Source organism: Triturus cristatus, chromosome 7, assembly GCF_964204655.1.
Source record: "Triturus cristatus chromosome 7, aTriCri1.1, whole genome shotgun sequence".
Classification (NCBI taxonomy): domain Eukaryota; kingdom Metazoa; phylum Chordata; class Amphibia; order Caudata; family Salamandridae; genus Triturus; species Triturus cristatus.
This window is the reverse complement of record NC_140590.1, coordinates 1,481,187,791-1,481,206,858: the sequence shown is the minus strand read 5'-3', so window position 1 is coordinate 1,481,206,858 and position 19,068 is coordinate 1,481,187,791. Positions and strand designations below refer to the sequence as shown.

The 19,068-nt window shown below is 40.1% G+C and overlaps 1 protein-coding gene across 2 annotated transcripts in view; it reads left to right on the top strand.

Annotated features, from left to right (window-relative positions):
• LOC146812219 (protein-glutamine gamma-glutamyltransferase 6-like) overlaps positions 1 to 15,503 on the top strand; it is a 379,129-nt gene extending 363,626 nt beyond the window's left edge. For both annotated transcript variants that reach the window (XM_085619248.1, XM_085619249.1), the window contains exons 12-13: positions 6,372 to 6,505; positions 12,760 to 15,503. In XM_085619248.1, the coding sequence (XP_085475374.1) occupies positions 6,372 to 6,505; positions 12,760 to 12,910 (285 nt within the window). In that variant the 3' untranslated portion in view covers positions 12,911 to 15,503. The remainder of the gene's footprint in view (positions 1 to 6,371; positions 6,506 to 12,759) is intronic.
• The last annotated feature ends 3,565 nt before the right edge of the window (positions 15,504 to 19,068 follow it).

Genomic DNA, 19,068 nt, shown 5'->3' with positions numbered 1-19,068 from the left:
TAACAGTGAGATGCATCTTATTCGGTATGGTAGAGGGAGCTATGGTATCAATGTATAATCATGTCCATTATCCTCAGCCAGACTCACTTGGAAAAACAAAAAAAATGAATGGATGGAATGCCTGTATGACTCTGGGCTAATGGTATTTGCATCGGCTGCATTGCAGAACAATGTTTCAACTTTCTCTGCCACTCAACATGCTCCAACTTGAAGTAAATCAGCCTTGACTACCCCCCCCCCCCCATTCTGCAAGGAAACAAAACTCAAATATGTTTTGTCTTTTTAGACCACATCACTAGGTGCGGTTTTTCACACGTATATGCAGATTGTATATTACCTTAAGGTTGGTCGCTGTGTGTAATGGCACAGCATGCACTAAAACTGTGAATAAGAATTTACATACATACAGCAGTTACTAGGAGCTGAGACTAATTCAAGAATTTCACCCATCACTTTGTTATTTTTGTCCAAGTGATGCCCTAAGTGTGATGGGTGCCTACAGACGAAGGTCCCTGGGCTGGGTATGCTATACATATAGTGCTCCTCATTGATGAGAACCAATAAGGCAGTCTGCGGCTGCGTGGGTTCCGTTCAGAGTGAAACTGGTATTGCTTTAATTTTTCAGTGAGGTGCATTAAGTGTGACAGTGTCATGACTCTGTTGCCATGGGGCTAAATCTGCACATCACTAAAGAGGCCCAGGATGGTTAAAATCTGTCTGGGGTTGCCTGCTTTCCCATTCATACGGGATGTGGACTACTTGTTCCGTCCCGATCTACCCATTGGGGCAGAACATTTAGTTGTTATCTGTCTGTAGAGAAACTGTGAAGTCAAAAAGACATAATGGAATGTATCCCAGGGTGATTACCAGTGGTTCAGTTTAATTCACGTTTTCCTCCCACCTGGTACGTGTGTCGGGTCCCTGAGCTCAGTGTAAAAAGCTTTGTTGAGGTTTAGTTTTCAATTCAGAGGGTATGGGTTAAACGGTTCAGGCTGGTTTGTTCCTATTGAGGCATGACCAAGCTGATTGCCTGTGGTTTGTCCCTGTCAGTAGTGGCCGTGAGAAATAATGATTCGCTGTAGAAATCAGACTACTTAAAGGAGATGATGCTAATCCCTGACATGCTTGCACATGCTTGCACAGTCCGTTTACCTCCCTGAATTGAGTATGAAAAGGCAGCAACTTTAAATAACAGCAAAGATTTTTGGGGGCGATTAACGCACACTTCTTCAAAAATAATACTGAGTCTTCCCTAGATTCACCTTTTAACGAAGACACATGGGTGGCTCACTTTGAACAGATTTTTGCTACCTGCAACACATCTTCCTGTCTGCGGGCCTACTGACTCGTTGCAGCCAGATCAACTGATATTCTCAGTTGAGAAGACAAAACTGTCCCTGAGTAAGTGTAATAGGGATAAGGCACCGGGCCCAGATGGACTGCCTATCGATCTCTTTCTTTTTTTTTTTGTTTGAATATCTTTTATTAGTACATTTTCCTGCACAATTTCCTGTTACAGCATGGTTATTATCTAGCATCAACAAGCAACACTTTCCATATAACATTACTTGGTCTCTGACTCTGTGAAAATAAGGCGTCAGCATACATATCTTTCGCATAAACTTAGTGTCACCTTTAACCGTTGTCTGTGGATGCTTGTCCATCTGCCAATTATCCTGGGCATTAACTGCCCGCACATTCTACTATCGATCTCTTTCTTGATTACCAAGATCTATGGACCCCTTTACTAACAAACATCTTTAATGCCGTAGCAAAAACCCCTCCACTAGATTCCTGGAAAACCAGTGTATTGTCTAGGGGTGGGCGGAATTTGCGAAATCCACTTTCGCAAATTATCGCGAAAATGTTTAAAATTATCGCAAACAAGCGGAAATATCGCGAAGATGCAGAATTTTTTTTCCCGCATGTTTGCGAGATTTTCTGCATGGTTGCGGGTCGCCAACTTACCCATGTGGTTGCTCGCGGGCGCGGCCATCTTGTTTTGAGTTGTCTTGCGGTGTATGATCGCAAGAAGAAAGACGTGATCGCGTGACGCATGACGTCACTGCGGGCGCAAACTGTCGTGAGACAGCGCAAATGGCTAAAAACAATCCAACATCTCATGGAGAACGCGACCGGATCAAGAAAACTTGTCGGCGAACGCAGGGATTCAGGTAAGGCGATTGCGCGCGCCCGAGAATGTATTATTTTACAGCGCGAGCCAGAAACAAATTATCGCCAAGCTGCGAAAAGCGAAAATTTTGACATTTTCGCGCACTCCAGAACTCCAGAATTTTAGGACGATTTCATTATTAGGGTCCACAGCAAAACTCATGGGGCGTTTACTAGTAAAAAGGTTGGAAGAGTGGGCAGCCAAAAAGACTATTCCCATGCAAACACAGTATGGATTTCAGTCCAGTAGAGACACAATAGACCAGTGCCTCAGTAGAGACACAATAGACCAGTGCCTCAATCTATCATTAATTACCGGAAAATATACTAGAGCAAAGTCCGGCCAGATTTTCATGGCATTTATGGATTTAAGCCAGGCGTTTGATTGTGTCATTCATGGAAAGCTATGGGAGTTAATGGAGCTGTTAGGGGTGGACTCAACAATAATCTGCTTCATCCGACAAATGTGCTCCAATGCCACTGCTCGTGTCAGACACGGGAAAGAGGGAGCGTTAACACACCCATTTGTGCTGTGCCTCGCCCCTTTCTTATATTCTGTATACACCAATGGAGTTGAAGCAGCTCTTCTAGGAGTAACCCCAGGCGTTCCTAAATTTGGCCCCACTCCCATACCTATTTTAGCATACGCCGATGATGTAGTATTAATCGCAAGAACAGGGCTGGCCCTTCAACGGTTAATAATAGCCTATGTGGCATTCATGTCTTCTCTGGGCTTGAAGGTAAACTAATCAAAGTCCTTTGTCCTTGTTACAGGGACTTCATCCTCAAAAAGATCCCTGAATTTTACAATAGGCGCACGGAATCTGGAGATTATAGATCTGTTCCCATATTTAGGGGTTCATTTCGACAAAAAACAGTCATGGGTACCTATGGTAAATAACAGGGCGATAGTAATGGAGCTGGGCATGGCGGCCTTTGCAAAAAAATTAGGGTCTAAACCGTTATTGACAATATACCAAATGACGATAGTAACGGCCGAAACTTATGGGGCAGGGGTATGGGGAACGGCTATGGCAACCCAACTCCAATCCTTGGAGGACAGATTTTATAAGAAGCTGTATGCCATCCCCATTTCATATTCAAATTACAATTACCATCATGAACTAGAAATCCTGTACCTGATTGACAACATTAAGTTTGTCACGGTACTCCTGTGGCACTCGATCTGGAGTGAACCTGACTAACGTCATAATTAAAAATTGTATAAAACTAGACAATACGTGGAAAATTCCCTGGCTTTTGTATGTTCGAACATTACTGATGACACTAGGATTGGAAAAACTTTTTGTTAACCCGAACTTGTGCAATACAATAACAAAGGGAAAATTATGGTCTATACTCTTAGAAAAATTGATATATGAGCGCCAAAGTGTAAATTATTCTAAGGTCACTGTGATGTTGTATCATACCTCTCCTGGAATATCAGCTGGGGTTTTCTCATATTTGGACCATATAAGAAACTTGCAGCACAGATTTTTCATGCTTAGATTCCGGTTGAACCTAATCCCTCTCATGCTGGGTTTTCCTACGAACAGATTTAGACATACTGATTTGGTACCTTGCCCCTGTGACTGTGGCTCAGAGCAGTCGGACCTTCAAATACTCTTTATTTGTGGGTTTTATGAAAATGAACATACCAGATTCTTATGCCCAATTTTAAAGAAAATGAATTTCAACAAATGTCGCAAGGCATTATACATTTTAAAGAAACTCTCAGATCCATGTGTATGCTTTTCAGTAGCTACTTTTTTATTGGCATGTCTAAGGAGAAGGAAAAAAGTTTTGCACATGCCTTGCGAATATTGATAAATTGGCTACCTTGTATTATTAATCTAATTGTAATACGGATATCTGTAATTATTTTTTATGAAATGAACTTTCAGACTTAGTCATCTTTTTAACATGTTTGGCGTTAAGAATTAAATCAGGAATTTCGTCCAAACTGATTCGATTATAAATGTTTTTATTGCTTTGTACTTTTATGATCTGTATTTTTAAATGGATCGAATAAAGTTTCTTTGAATTAAAATTTGAGTATGATGTCATGGCTAAGAGTTCCAATCGATTTGTTGCCACATTTAGAACTAGAGTGGTGGAGCATGCACTGCTAAGTCCCATCTTTAGGTCGAACCAGGTCAGTTCATGCGCTGCGAGGCATGCTGTATTGTGGTATACCATAGAGGCTTCAACCATCTTTTCAATTAGCTCCTGTTACAGTCCTTGCAAAATCTTTGCTTTTCATTTGTGAATAGACTTACTAGCCCTCCTTGGTTCCGCCTTGACTGCATTTGTATCCTCCCATAACGACTGGACGTTTTACTTGTGTTGTTACACATTCTGCTTTATAAGTTGGTGAGCACTATTTGAGCACAATCTGTTGCCTCTCCCTTCCCCGTCATTGCTGCACTCAATCTCCCCAGTGCTGTCCCCACACCACCACCTCCCATCCTCCCTGCTGTTCCTAAATAAATAATATGCTTCGCTTTTACATACTTAATGCATACTTTTAGCGTGGCACCCCTTTAACGAGCGCCACACTTTCTTTTGCCTGCAGCTTTGGCGCTGTCTCCCCCCATCCGTAAAGCAAGGGAAGGGTGCAGTGCCACAGGCTGTTACTAGGTGTCCCCGTTGAGTTATGAACTGACCTCTATTAGCACCATAAAGCACTGCACCCACAAGGACACGTATTAACAGCCTGCTCTACTGCACCCTATCTTTGCTGCTTTCATTTGCTTTTTCTTACCTGCGTTTGTCCTCGTGGTTCCGTGATAGCTTGCTCATTTAGAATAAACAGGAGGAGCACAATAATTGCTAGAGAAACAATCATTTGCAATGCAATTTCTTTTGCATTGCTGAAAGGTTGAGCTATTGGCGTTGCATTATTATTAGCAACACCAATGGTTCAAACGTTCAGCAATGCGAGACCTATTGCATTGCAAATGCTTGTTAAAAGCTTACCACAGAGTAGTGCACACGAGTTCCGTTGTAGATCGTATGGTTGCTTTTCTTGCCCATGCTCTGCTTCCTTTTGCAGGGCACGTGTCTTTATCACTGGCAGACCCATCCCCGAAGCACCAAAAAAAGATACTATCTGCTCCTGACTTAGCCGCAGGCAGATAGAAGGACAAATTAAGCAGCACCAGCTTAGGGACACCCCTCCAGACCCGAAGAGACTACAGCCTCTACCACTACCCACAAGGCACAAAGAGACTGCAGCCCTTACCACTAACCACAAGGCGCAAAGAGACTGTAGCCCCTAGCACTACACACCAGACGCAAAGAGGCTGCAGCCACCACTACTGCCCCTACAGACACAAAGAGATTGCAGCCACTACCATTACACACGAATATGGTCCCTCAATGTGACTCACTCAGACAACCAACGTAGACATTCTAAGCCCAGAGACAGCCCACGCGTAGGGGCTAGACTGTAACCCTTTCACCTAGCCCTTGCCAATGTTCAGTGGCCTAGTGTTCTTTGGTGACATTAACAGGATATTGTGGAAATATGGGAGGTCAGTTGTGCGCTACCCATGAAGATACAATATTACGATCATGTTGGATGGCAGAGTCAGGGCTGGTGGCAGCAGTGGCCCTATGTGCAGTCACGGTAGAATGATCCATGCAGCACCATTGGTCAGGTCTTTGCTGTGCCATTTAGGCATCTTTTGCAGTAATTCTTCTTCTTCTGGATTGTGGTTAATAATACAAATGGAGAAGACACTACTCTAGGCAGAGTTGCTCATTTTTGATTGGACAAATTATAACCATTAAAATATGAACGCAAAATAGCTCCCTAATAAATCGCTGTTCATACAGGAAAAATGAGGGAAGTCATGAAAGTCAAGAAATAAACAAATTAATGAACTATACTTGCAAAGTGGAAACAGTTACCCCACAGAGGTAACCAATTGCTAACCAAGAGAAGGGCCTTTTATGGACCCGTGCAAACCCTCCTACTGAGTATTCTTACTGACAGTACCACTTTCCCAGGGTACAGAGGCTCTAACAAGATTTAAATAAGTGTAAAAAGCTGATCCATTGGGCAACTGTTGCAAATTTGAATCCTATCCTGTTTGCTGATTCCTTTGTTTTAAGGTTTCTATACCCTGCTTGCTTTATGAATAACCCTTTTGATCACATAAAATACAACTGATATTACTAATTCTCCCTAAAAGGTACATGGCAAAGCTGTGGTGAATGAACCAGTTCAGGTGGAGGTCACCTTGACCAATCCTCTTCCAGTGTGGGTGGCAGATGGACTGCTTCTGGTGGAAGGAAGCGGCCTGGTTGATGGACAACTGAGGAAACCGTGAGTAAAACTTATTTTCCTGCTATGGCACCTTAGATAGGGTTGCTTGGGTGCGGACTATTGTATATATGAAAAAAGGAGATTATGAATAAAATACATTGTACAGTGTACTCTTTCACTGTGCTTATGCTAAGTAGTCATACAGCCAAAGTCAGAATGAAATTATCACCAATAATCCATGTTTTATTTTAGTACTGATGGTAGCGGACAGATAAACAGAATTACAGTTCGTTTGTCATAAGGTCTTTTCAAGCGAGTCTTGGCGAAACCCCACCTTTAAGTTTTAAAAATCAAGCTGTTTGGACCTTAATGAGCTACTTACATATTTGCCAACCCTACTGACTTAGATGGTAGTCTTCTGCTTTTTAAGCAGGCCTTTCACTTAGGGCAGAGACTATGAGGAGCCCTAACAGCCAATCAGCTGCATTCATAGTTAATAAGAGGCCTGGGTATCTGACATCTTTCATTCTAGAAGTCAGTGCAAGCATTGTTGGGGACCGAGTTTGTGGGTCAGGCCTCAGCTTGAATTGTGTGCGAGGCCAGAGGAAGTCTAAATCCAAGGGACTACTGAACAAGAAGTCTGTCGCTGCGACAACAGGAGCTGCCCAAAACAAAGGCTTGATACTCTGCACCTGTGGCAACTTCCTGGAACTGCATGACTGCGGCTTGTCCCTGACCAAAGACCAGTTCCCCAGGCAGAGGGACTCTTTTGAGAGCCACGGGCAACTCCAGACTTCCCTGGACTAGTGGCACTGCAGGTAAAAACAATATACCAGAACAAAAAAATCACTGGCAATCTGGCTCTCTGAGGGATCGCTCAAAAGTAGAGGGTCCAGTGCATTGTGGGAAATGTAGTTCTGACCTCCAGGTAGTTACAGGCGACTACCATTTTCCTCCGGACGTTGAAATAACTTTCTGCTGAGCTTACCGCTGCAAAGGCTTGTTGGTGGGCAATCCGGCACCCACCACCTTTATTTGATGCTGCAACTCAAGGGCACACTGCAACACCTTCATTTGACGTCAGCAGTGGCTTTGTTGTTAACTTTTTGCACCCGTTTCCTCACCAGCACAGTGTAAGCAGTAAAACCAGCTCCCCCTGACCCTAGGACCATCATCCTCTCATCACCACCCCCGAGACTTGCTGGATTATTTCTGTGGATAATTCTATATGGGGATACCAGAAGGTTCTGGAATAACATTCACATAACAGTTGACTACCTTGTTTACAAGGCTTGGGGTAGGGGGTTGTTAGGGTTTTGGAATGTCTCTTTCATGCAAAAGAATATTTTCACCTCAAATTTCCTGCAAAGGTCTCTGTGAGATAGCCTCTTTCAAAGGCATCCTTCCGTTACAGCCTACATCATGCTACCAGGAAACTGTAGTTAAGTGGAGTATTATGTTGTGTGGGGGTTAGTCCTCACCATGTAATACTATCACAATACCCCAACGATAATCCTTTGGATTCACACTAATAAATCCTTAGCTCAGTCCTGATAGATTGGCAAAGAGCAGTCAGGCTTTACTACAGAAACATATGTTAAGTATTTCAGAGTACCAACATGAACGATAATTAATTGACACAACTCGAGAGAAAACCAACACCAATTTATGAAAATAGAATGTATTTTTATCTTAATTTAGACACCAAAAAGAACGGAATAGCTTACATATAACCGGAGTTATAGATTTTAGAAGTAATAGAAAATCAATGCATAATACTACAGTGAAAAGTTAACATTGCGGTCAATAGGGAAAACCACTGGTGACAATTGGTGACTTGCAGGTCAAGTTGCTTTATACCCTTGTAGGGTAAAGGTGATGCAGGCCCCAGGACCAAGCCACAACAGTCCGTTCAATTTTACTTGGTCCGTGGCGCCCAGGGAAGAGTTGTCCTGGCTGTCCGTGGTGCTGAACGGGAGCCATGGAAGAGCCACTTTTACCGCTGAAATAGTGCTGTGGGGGGAAAAGATGCAAAAGGACAACAAAGGGGTTGCTAACATCGGTCGCAGGTTGGATGGAGTTCCATCTTACTACAGGGTCAAATCAAGGGGTCAGTTGTGACCAACAAGCCTTGGCAACGGTAAGTAGTGCAAAAAGTAACTTCGACATAGGGTGGTCTGGGGGAACGCATTAGCTGCTTGTACCTTTGTGGGAGGCAGGACTACAGTTCCCACAATGTAGTAGACCATCTGGATTTGGGCGATCCCTCCGAGGGCCCAATGGCTGACAAATCTTTGGATCATTAGCATTGTTTTACCTTCTGTTTCCATGGGACTAGTACTACTAGTCCAGGGGAATCTGAGGGTGCTTCAGGCTTCCAAAGGAGTCCCTCTGCCATGGAGTCCTGAGTTTCAGCTAAGGACAAGACTCCATTACACAGTTCCAAGTTTGCTGCCACAGGGACAAAGTGTGCCTGTTTTGCTTTGGTGCTGTGGGCAAATTCCTGTTGCTGCCAACTTAGGTCTCTTCTGGGTCCTTCCTTGATGTAAGTTGTTCAGATATGAGTCTCTGACGTCAGGGAGACCCCTTAAATCCTGGATTATGGGGAGTTGGGGCATTGGAGTTAGTACCCGAAGAGGCAGACCCAGCCCAGAAATTTGGATTCAACAGATATTTATCGTTTCCCATCCCCAAGTTAAGTGTTCTGATTTGTTTTGATCCTATTCAAATCTTTTACTCCATCACACTTCTGAATTACAAAAAAGTGCTTCCCTAACTGCTGATATATTTTGAAATATTTGTGCTTTTCATTTATATGCTATTTAAATGCTGTGTTAGTTAAAAAAAAAAAACTGACATCCATCAGACATTCGTTTTACACTTCCTGTTTCCCATTATGACTGTAAGGTAGTCCACGTTACATAATCCTCTAACTTAGCAATAAGAGAAATAAAAAGAAAAAACAATTTCGAGGAAAAAACAAGCAGCAATTTGTAAGAAGAAATAAAATGACCTTTGCACTCTGTCTTTGAACACACAGCAAATATGACAAGATAAAAACAAGATTAAAAGGCATCATCCTTGCTCATTCTCTTTTTGAAGGAACAGAACATCCGTTTTTTTCCAGCCGGCGCTTTCTTAAGGGGCCAGGAGGCCCTAAAAATACCTTGAACTGATAAAATCCAACTCACCCTAGCAAGTGAGCAAGTAGATTTTTTGAGGTCTTCTAACATCTAGATGCCAATGCAATGGAAACAAACAAAGATATTCAACCTATCGCTTCACAGGCACTTTAGAAAAACTATGACTTGGAAGCAGGTGTTTGTTCAACCACCTATGTAAAACTGGTGCATGCACTGTAAGATTGCAACATTTACCTGTGTGTGTGAGTAATTACACTAATAAAGATTTAAATGGCACCTACTAATCTATTTTTTATTTAGTTCCTTTATAGCGCTACTTGTCACTGTGTGGGGTGTCAGAATGCTTATCAAACCACAAAGTGTCCTGACACCCTTCGATTTAGCTATAACCCCAAATGGTTATTTAGCGAGACATAATGGAGGGGCGTATTTACATCTTTGCTACCGCTACCTACTTTACTTCCAGGTTCTAAGCAATTCCAAGAATTGGACGAGGATGGCTCACTCACGTAATGTGACATGCATCATCATTTGCCACCTCGTCCCAACCTAGTAAGATGGTACTACCAGGGCGGACTCAACCTCAGGCTGAGGATGGCCTCGGGAAGTTCTTAGATATTTATCTTTTCTGGATAATGCTATGATCCGGTTTGCTGGTTGAAAAAAAACCTTGGGATAAACCACAAAGGTGTTCTTTATTCAGGCGTTATTCCAGGTTTATTAAATATTTACCAACAGGTAAGTACAGGAGGTATATATGGGTGTAATGACCTATATGCATCACTGTATGGAGATAAATATTCAGTGCTTAACATTACACACAGAGACACAATAAATAATAGAAGTATGTAAATCAGTGTACTGGAAATGTTACTTAAGACTATAAGGGGTATAACGTGTAGGAATCTCATATTGTCCATACATGTGTACATTATGTTAAGAGTGAACGTCAAGATAACGACAAAGTCAGGATATAATAGTAGTGCAGTGATTGGATTGTCTGTACCAATAGGACTTGTATTCCCAGAGGAGTCCTTCTTTGCAATCTTAGAAAAGCAACAGATAGAGAGAAAAAAGAACAATAAGGATCCAACCCCATCACATAGTTTGCTTGCAACTCCATGATACTGGTAAATAGATCACTAAAATGATTGCAACTTCTGACCTAAAAGTAACAAAATGATCTTAGTGTCAAAAGCAATAGCCCATTTACCTAGCTACAAAAATACAAATCTGTGATCTGCATGTAGCACAGTGTTTGCTGCAGCAGGCACATTAATTCTCTATGCTACTTTGAGTCAAAACTGTGATTGGACAAAACCCAGAACTCTCCCAGAACTGCATTTATCATGAGAGTTATCTTACTTCTATTATAATCCCCTCTAAATTGCTGGGCACACAAAGATCTCTACAGCAGGTGTCTTAACCCTGTAAGATATTTTTAATGCAGCCTGTGTGTGACCAATTAGTTAAAGTAAAATAGATGTGCAGTCACATTTGTCCTTGTTGCCAATTTCTTTGCAGCAACCGTTTTTTAAAATAAGTTTATAAGTTGATTTCCAGACTCTGCTTTTCAAGCTCTGCCGCTCGTGTCTCCACCACTATCCTCTTTCACGACTTGATCAACATTTTATGGCAATTGTTCTCCAATTCTTGCACTGGTGGTGACTAAAGCACTGTAGAGATCAGAGGTATCTGAGGCCCTCTCTTTCAAAATAAATACTTTCCACTAACTCTGAATGAAGAGTTCAATGCCTCTTTAACTCCATCACTGTACTACTTGCAATAAAGGTGGAGAGATATAGTTTTAGATGTAACTTTATCTTCCTTTTTTCTGGGACCTACTAACAAAGATGCTATTGAAGTATTAGGCCAATGGTGTTGCCCTATTTAAGGGCCAGGAAGGAAGTACTTCCAGAAGCTTTTCAAATTAATTTACGCATTTACATCAATCGTAAAGTGAGTGTAACATTAGTAATTCAAAATATTCAAAAACGAAACTTCATTGTTCAATGCCCAAAAATCACACTTCAACATAACATTCAGTGACAGGTTTCTCTAGTTGTGGATACTTGTTTCCTATAAGACTGATCAGATACATGCTTTGACATCACTTAGCGCCACTTTAAAACAAATAATTGAAGATGATTTGTCAGTCTTAGGTCAGATGGACCTTTACAAATGGCCAATTTCCACGAAGTCTATTCTTGTTTCAGACTGTTTTTTTCATCTGAACCGGAATTCTAAGATGAACACCACAGGGTTTTCTCTGTACAATTCTTGCCAACATGCACGGAAAATCTACAACATTCCAAGATCAGACCAGCTGATCACAGAAACACACAGAGTATTATTTGTGTATCGTCTATTCTGAGTTGTGGAACACAGACTGGTGTGGTAGTACCACAGCCTGTAACTACTGAATTTGGTTCAGTTTTTAGAACACGCCTATAAAATATTAATTGCTTAGACTGCTTTTAATATATGGAGATATATATATATATGTGCATAAAACTAGTATTATGAATTATGTATGTTCTTTTATAAGATGTTTAATCATGGAAATTATTTTATCTCAATGTTTGCATTTTCACTTTTATTGTAATCAAATGATTAATACAACAAAGTATTTTAAACTCTCTACTGAATTTGAGGCATCAGTATTTTTAAGGTGCAATCTTGCCTTACAAATATATGAGCCCAAGAAAGTCTTACCCTGTCGCTCTGTCACATTGTACTTGAACAGAACACTGTTTTCATTTATTATATGTTATTGTTGTACTCTTTAGCTTTTCTTCCTTCCCTTGTTCTTGCCACCTGTGCTTCCCCCTACACATTCCTATATTTTTTTCTTCATAACAAATTTTATTGCGTATTTATGACAGCGTGGTCCGGTGGGCTACATATATATAACGTATCACATGTTTTATTAACCAACATAACATCATAACCCAATGCATGATTCATTATGTTCTGGGAAACGTTCCTATATTTTCAACTATTTTATCTGTCATACTGTGGATGTCTCTGATAGTAGTTCATGTTCTCCATCATTTACTTCGTTTGCACTTACTTCAACTGTCTTTTTAATTCTTCTTCTCTCAGATGTAAAATTAACATCCAATGGTGGCTTAAATGACGGTGATTCCTGTACTCTCTTCTTTTTTCTAGGCTGCCGGCCCTGAAGCCCAGGGAGACCACCAGTATTGAGTTTGAGATCACTCCTTCTCGAAAAGGCAATCGAAAACTGCTAGTAGTTTTCACTTCAAAAAGGTTTTCAGACATTAAGGGGTTCCAGGGTGTTAAGGTTATCGATGCATAATAATTTACCATTGCCAGGTGTCCCAATATGTGTAATATAAGGATGTAGCTTATGCTCCCCCTGCAGCCTGAGTCTATTACATTTTATGTATTTTGCATTTTTTTGTGCCTGCAGTGAGAACAGATTTTTCTTTACTTCATAATATGACATGGTTAAGGACTAATTTTTCCAGATTAGAGAATGTGTTCATAATAGCTAATGTTTCATGTTTATAATTTTGCTGTATTCTATTCGCGATTCCGTTGTGAGGTGTGCTATTTCAGATTTCCCGTTAAAGGTGTGGAAAGACCAATCACTGGGCTTATATAAGAACTTGGTGCATATGCACTTGTTGATCGATTCTTTTTCTTGTTTTCAACTGTTTTAAATGCTTTTTTAACCGCAGAGTTTTTATCTTTGTATATGTTTTTAGTATCTATTAAGTTTTTTTTATTTTGTATGAGCTATAGCTAGTTATGCATTAACAAAAATCAATTGCTTGTCATCCTAAAACGAAAGTGTATTAAGATGTCTCTTATTTTTAAATTAAGCAGCCTACTTCACCTTAGAAATCAAAGAGAAGAGAAAGGAAAGTATAGTCCAACTTCCTGAAAATATCATTAGGTTTTAAGGCCATGACAGACAAACATTTAAATGTGTATATTGCACTCAATATCATCTACTTAAGTTTGCATTATAATCCTCAATTTCTAAGAACAATTATGATAAGGTTATGTTTAAAAAAAAAATTAAGCATTAAAAGGCATCCCTTTAGGAGGCAGTACCAAATAGAAAACATTTACTGTGCCAAACTACTGTGGTAAACTAAAAGCTGCAAAAACAATTGAGTCCTTAAGTCAGATTCAAAAAGCACTTTCAAAACAAGCATTCACAATGCCAACTCCTCTGGCGTGCATTGTATTGATATCACATGAATCTAAAATAAATATATGCCTGTAATTCACCCAGCAGACATAGGGTGGTGCCACTATTCCATCCAGGTAAAAATGTGAAGTTGAGAATGATTGTAAGAACTACTCCTCTAGACCATGTGTTTATCTCATTAGTGCTTATGCTAACAAAGTTGGATGTCCGCTATTGTATTTTTATACTACCATTAAAATTGATTCTTTCTTTGCATGAAATCCACAGAAGTGCTCCTGGGAATCTGAAACAGTCGTAGATTTTAAGGAGTACTCCTGGTCCTCTGATTTTAGTCAGGGGAATTCTCCCCCAAAAGGCCGATAATCAACCTGCGTATGGTGTAAATGTGCCTTGTACATTTACTCATGCTTCCATGGTTAAATTGGTCATTCAATTTGTTCTCCATCCTTCTTTAGAGTAAAATATAGTTTCTTGATGACTAAGGGTGTGAATTGTCCAGTAAAGTATGCAAAAAATATAAAACATAGGTTTTAATAATATAACATACTGAGTTATTCACCTCACCCAATTACCATTAAATAATCAATACATCTTTGCCTGATCTTTGTCAGGCTTGCCTTTTCCACGCTCCATTCACGTAATCTCGGAAAACAGTTGTCACAATGTAAGGCAAGGGCATATATCTTTAATCTTCTTTCCTAAAAACAGTATAAAACCTTAAAGGTTTTTTCTAAATAAAGCCTATGAATCTTTGTAGCAAATTATGTGTTAACTAACATTTTTTTTTTAATATATCATTTATTTATGTTGCATTGTTGTGTAGCAATAAATACACTTTTACTTGAAATACCTGCACCAGGAACCTACGCTTTCCGGATCACTGGTAAGATTTGCATCAAGACCTGATGCTACTGGAAAGAATGTGATGCAAACAAATATAGGTGCTCCCATTCATTTGTCATATGCTTGGAATTGTTACTGAAAAAGAAATGTTTATTTTGCAGTGCTTGATTTTTAGACTATTCTTACAGTCCTTTAGACAATCAGTAATGATAAACAAATGTGTTCTGTCGACAAAAGTGATACTTCATCATTTGTGGCAAAGTGCCAGTACACCGTTTTGTGAAGAGAATGCATGTTGAGCAAAAAGTGAAATAGCTTGACAGTCAAATCCTACTGCTTTCAGAGTGTGTAGCGCACGACAGCGTGAACTCTTCAAATCCCAAGGGTGTACATCACCCTATCATTCTAAACTTTTAGAGCCATTTTCTCTAGTTTCATATGCACTCAACTACTCTTCCAGTGAAAGATGCCTATGCTTTTTGTTCCATTTGTACATTACATTCTTAATGATAGTCACGATATTGATGTGATTGTATCTTTCATAAATATCAACATGTGTTATTTTAAACAAACTTTATACTTTTCAAAAAGTGTTTGTTTTTGTAATTGCCAGCACCGAAGCTCTAACTTTCTAAGACCAGCATCTTTTGTATGTTTCAAAACACATGGGGCAGAGGTTTTAAAGAAAGATATACAAACGTTTTTGATATAGATTAATCCTTGTTTTTTAATTGTTTGCACACACCGCATTTGAAGGATAAAAACAAACACGAGGACAATATATTTATAAACAGTAAAAGCATTTCTGAAGGTCTTGTCTTTTTGTACAGCATGTGCTATCCTGAATTTATCATGAAAATAAATAAAACAAGACTTGTCAAACTCCTGGGTCTGGACTATTTTATGTGAGTGTGTCCTTTGCTGCAATGTCTGTACTTAGGAAGACATTTTTTTTTCTGTATGTTGCAATGTTTACAGGCGGTACTGACCTTTTGGCATAAAGAGGCAACATGCTGTCACTCATGCGTGGTATTGCTATTAATTTAGATAGTTTACTTTATTGTGGATTTCAGAGGCACCAGACACAGAAAATTAAGTTAAAAACTATTTTCCTAGTACCAGAGGATCTCTGGAGGAACAATTATCTTACAAGAAGGGTCCCTATCCTGCTGTCATTTGAGATACTGCAAGCACTAAGCATATTCGAAAGTGGCACCCCAACACACCCCAGGCACATATTTAAAACGAGGCTAGTCATTAACAGTCAAAGAAGCCGGAAAAAAAGTTGAGACAGTGTGAGGTCTCTAAGGCCCTCATTATAAACCTGTGGATTTATGATGGGAGATTAAAGGGTGCCGGGTTTACTGATTCTGGCTGATATCTCCATGTCAAAATTCGACCATTATTAGTTTTTGTCCACAGAATGGGGAATTACCAAGCAAATTTAAGAAAGCATGTTCCTTTCTTACTCGTTTTCCTGTCACATTTAGTACTTTTTTGAGCAGCTGGTAAATCTGAATGAGGGTCTCTGGGTGTTGGGGTCAGAGGGCATCCTGGCGGAGGGAAGGTCTTTCGTTGCCTGGGGGTATCATTGCCTACTCCCCATGGTGATGGAAAGGGTCAGGCGGGGCGAGTTGTGCATGTGCTCACAACCCCTGCCTAGACTCCATGCAGTTTTATCAGGTGTGGATCTTCTCCCGGTATAATTGGGCCAGAAAATCTGGCAAATGCAAATGAGGGAATTATTGGGCCACTTACGATCTGGCAAAGCAGAATCTTCCCAGAATATTGTTCCACCAGACAGAAAAAAATTACTATATAATGGAATATTTGTAATTGCCGGTAACAACTTGCGACCCTGAAACAGACTGTGAAGATACAGTTTGTGGTATGACTGTCAGTTTGCACTGAAGGTCGAGGAAGTTGTCAGGGTGGTGAATGATGGAATCACAATAGTGTCACGTCATTGAGTTCATAACAGAACAGAAAATGGTATTGTGAGCCCATCAAACAAGTACATCGCTTTTGTCATGAAACAGTGTCTGCTGTGTTTTGTACGTCATTATGAATTTGTCGTGCTTGCCACATATTACATCTTCTGCTGTATAATCGTCAGATTTTAACAACAACATTTTTTTTCTAGCTCTAATGGATTAAAGGTTACTAAATGCGTAGTGACACGTGATACCGCACAGTGGAAAGCCACTTTCTAATAGTTGGCCATCTTTCAACTGCTTATTGGTATATGTGGGTGTTAAATTGGTAATAACAAAGTGGAATATTTGCTCAGAATTTCCTTTTTCTTGCCGTGTGATTCAGACAACCGTGCCGCATAATTTGGTCCTCCACTGAAGCATAATTCCAATGGCCCTGCCAACTCAGAGGAGGTGTGTTGTAGGCGATATGCTAATGATTTTACATGTGAAATTTAAAGTTCAAATTGTTGGCCTGGTCAACTCAATTTCAGTTTAGAATTGTTGGATGTCCTGGGGAGAGCAAAGGTCTAAAGTTCCTACTTCTCACTCTTCCTAGTGCTGTGATGCATTTCTGTTGTGTTCCGATGCATACGTGTGAAGATGTGGCCACAGTGGCTGATGGCCTTTACCACTGAAAGTCAAAGTGCCCACTCTGGGGCCCTCTTGCGGCATCAAGGGAGCATGAATTATATTTTGTATAAGCTTTGCTGTAATTTTGGCAGTTGTTTGTAGCATCACTATATTCTGGGAGAAGTCTAGGTGTCATAGTCAGTTGGGGGGTGTCGCATTTAAAAAGAGGTTGCTGTATGAGGAAAAATAAAATCTCAAATAAATGCACATGTAACAGTGAGCCAGTGAGTTGTAGGGAGTGGGTCTCTCATTAACAAAATGAAGGTGGCCATCTAAGTAGGGGCAAATCCAGCTGATCAGAATAAATCTCCAGCTAGATGTAGTTTTGTATTTATTTGCCAGTTAATTGAAGTGTGTCTCTTACTATTGCGGGACATCGGTGGCCATTTTAGCTTGGGCTGAAGCCATTTCATAAGCAAGTAAGTCACTAATATTTAAAAAAAAAATCAGTTTTAAACCTGCATGTGGGGTCTGCACTGCTGTCCCCAACCTCACTGCGTTTACCTCACAGAACAGCTTGAGGAACTGTGGGGACTGGTGTTTAGTGGACTATAGTTATAACTGGAAAAACATGATTTGGCCTCTACTTGACATTTCCTGATGCACAAGGTGATGTAATAGCGCTAGATGCAGTTGACTAAGAGTGCCACTCTAAACACCCAATGGTTCTTTTATGGGCTGACTTAGAGAGTTGAAACCCAGTGGCTAATGTGGGTTGCTGCAGTGAATTTCTAAATTTTGCACACAAAATTATTAAAATAAAGTGCAAATGTCTAAGTTGAATAACACATATGATGAACAGCAATTTTGTAGTAGGTAGTTGTCAGACCTGTCAGCCATAGGGTGTAAGTCCCTATTAAAGTGTTACTGCAAGAACCCATGGCCTCTAAATTAAATGCTACTAGTGGGCCTGCAGCACTGATAGCTCCACCTAGTTAAGTAGCCTTTTAAACATATCTCAGGACTGCCATTGCAGAGCCTGTGTGTGCAGTTTTAAACTGCCATTTCGACCTGGCAAAATAAACCTTTTTTAGGTTTTTAGAAGAAAATCGCGCACACCTATGTTTCACAATTGGGTACCTTTGTTTTTTTCTTTCCGAGTGCAAATCCTATAGGCAAATTCTGTAAATCTGTATTTTTGTATCAGGCTTTATTTCTCCATGTATATTCATAAGGTTTCTTGCTGTTGTAGCTCTGGAAGAAGATCCTCTGGAAACGACTACACGCATTCAATTGATGATTGTGATTTATATATCCCATGATGAAGGGTTTTGTAATAACCCGAAATGCATTGGGATTGTCTCTTTTTTTTTAGTTTGATCTTTAATTAAGGCACAAACACAGATTTGTTAAATGAATAATGTGATAAACAACATATTCAAGTCTCTATGTTTCAGTATAATGCATATATTTGATGTCTAAAGTTTCTGCATCTGATATGAATATGTGCTGACTATTGTTTCAAAGTTCTTGTGTTTTTATGTATACGAATATCATTGCAAAAATTGTTGATAAAAATTTTGATTATTTGGCTTTAGATTTGGTGAGACCTTTATGTCCATGCGGTGCTTCACGCAGGTTCTGGTTTTCCATAACCTCTTTACATTAATTCATATTGATCAGGGATGCAGGCTCACATCCCCAACGTGTATGCACACTAAATAAAACATTAAAAAAAACATTATTTAGTTACATCACCTTTTCTAAACCTTTGAATAACTTGCATAAATTGATGTGCAGGCCCACTCATCCCTTTCTCACAAAATAAACCTTTTGCCAGGCTCAAAATCTCCATTTTAATACATATATTTCACAACAGAGTAGGCCTTGCAGAGTTCAAGGGCT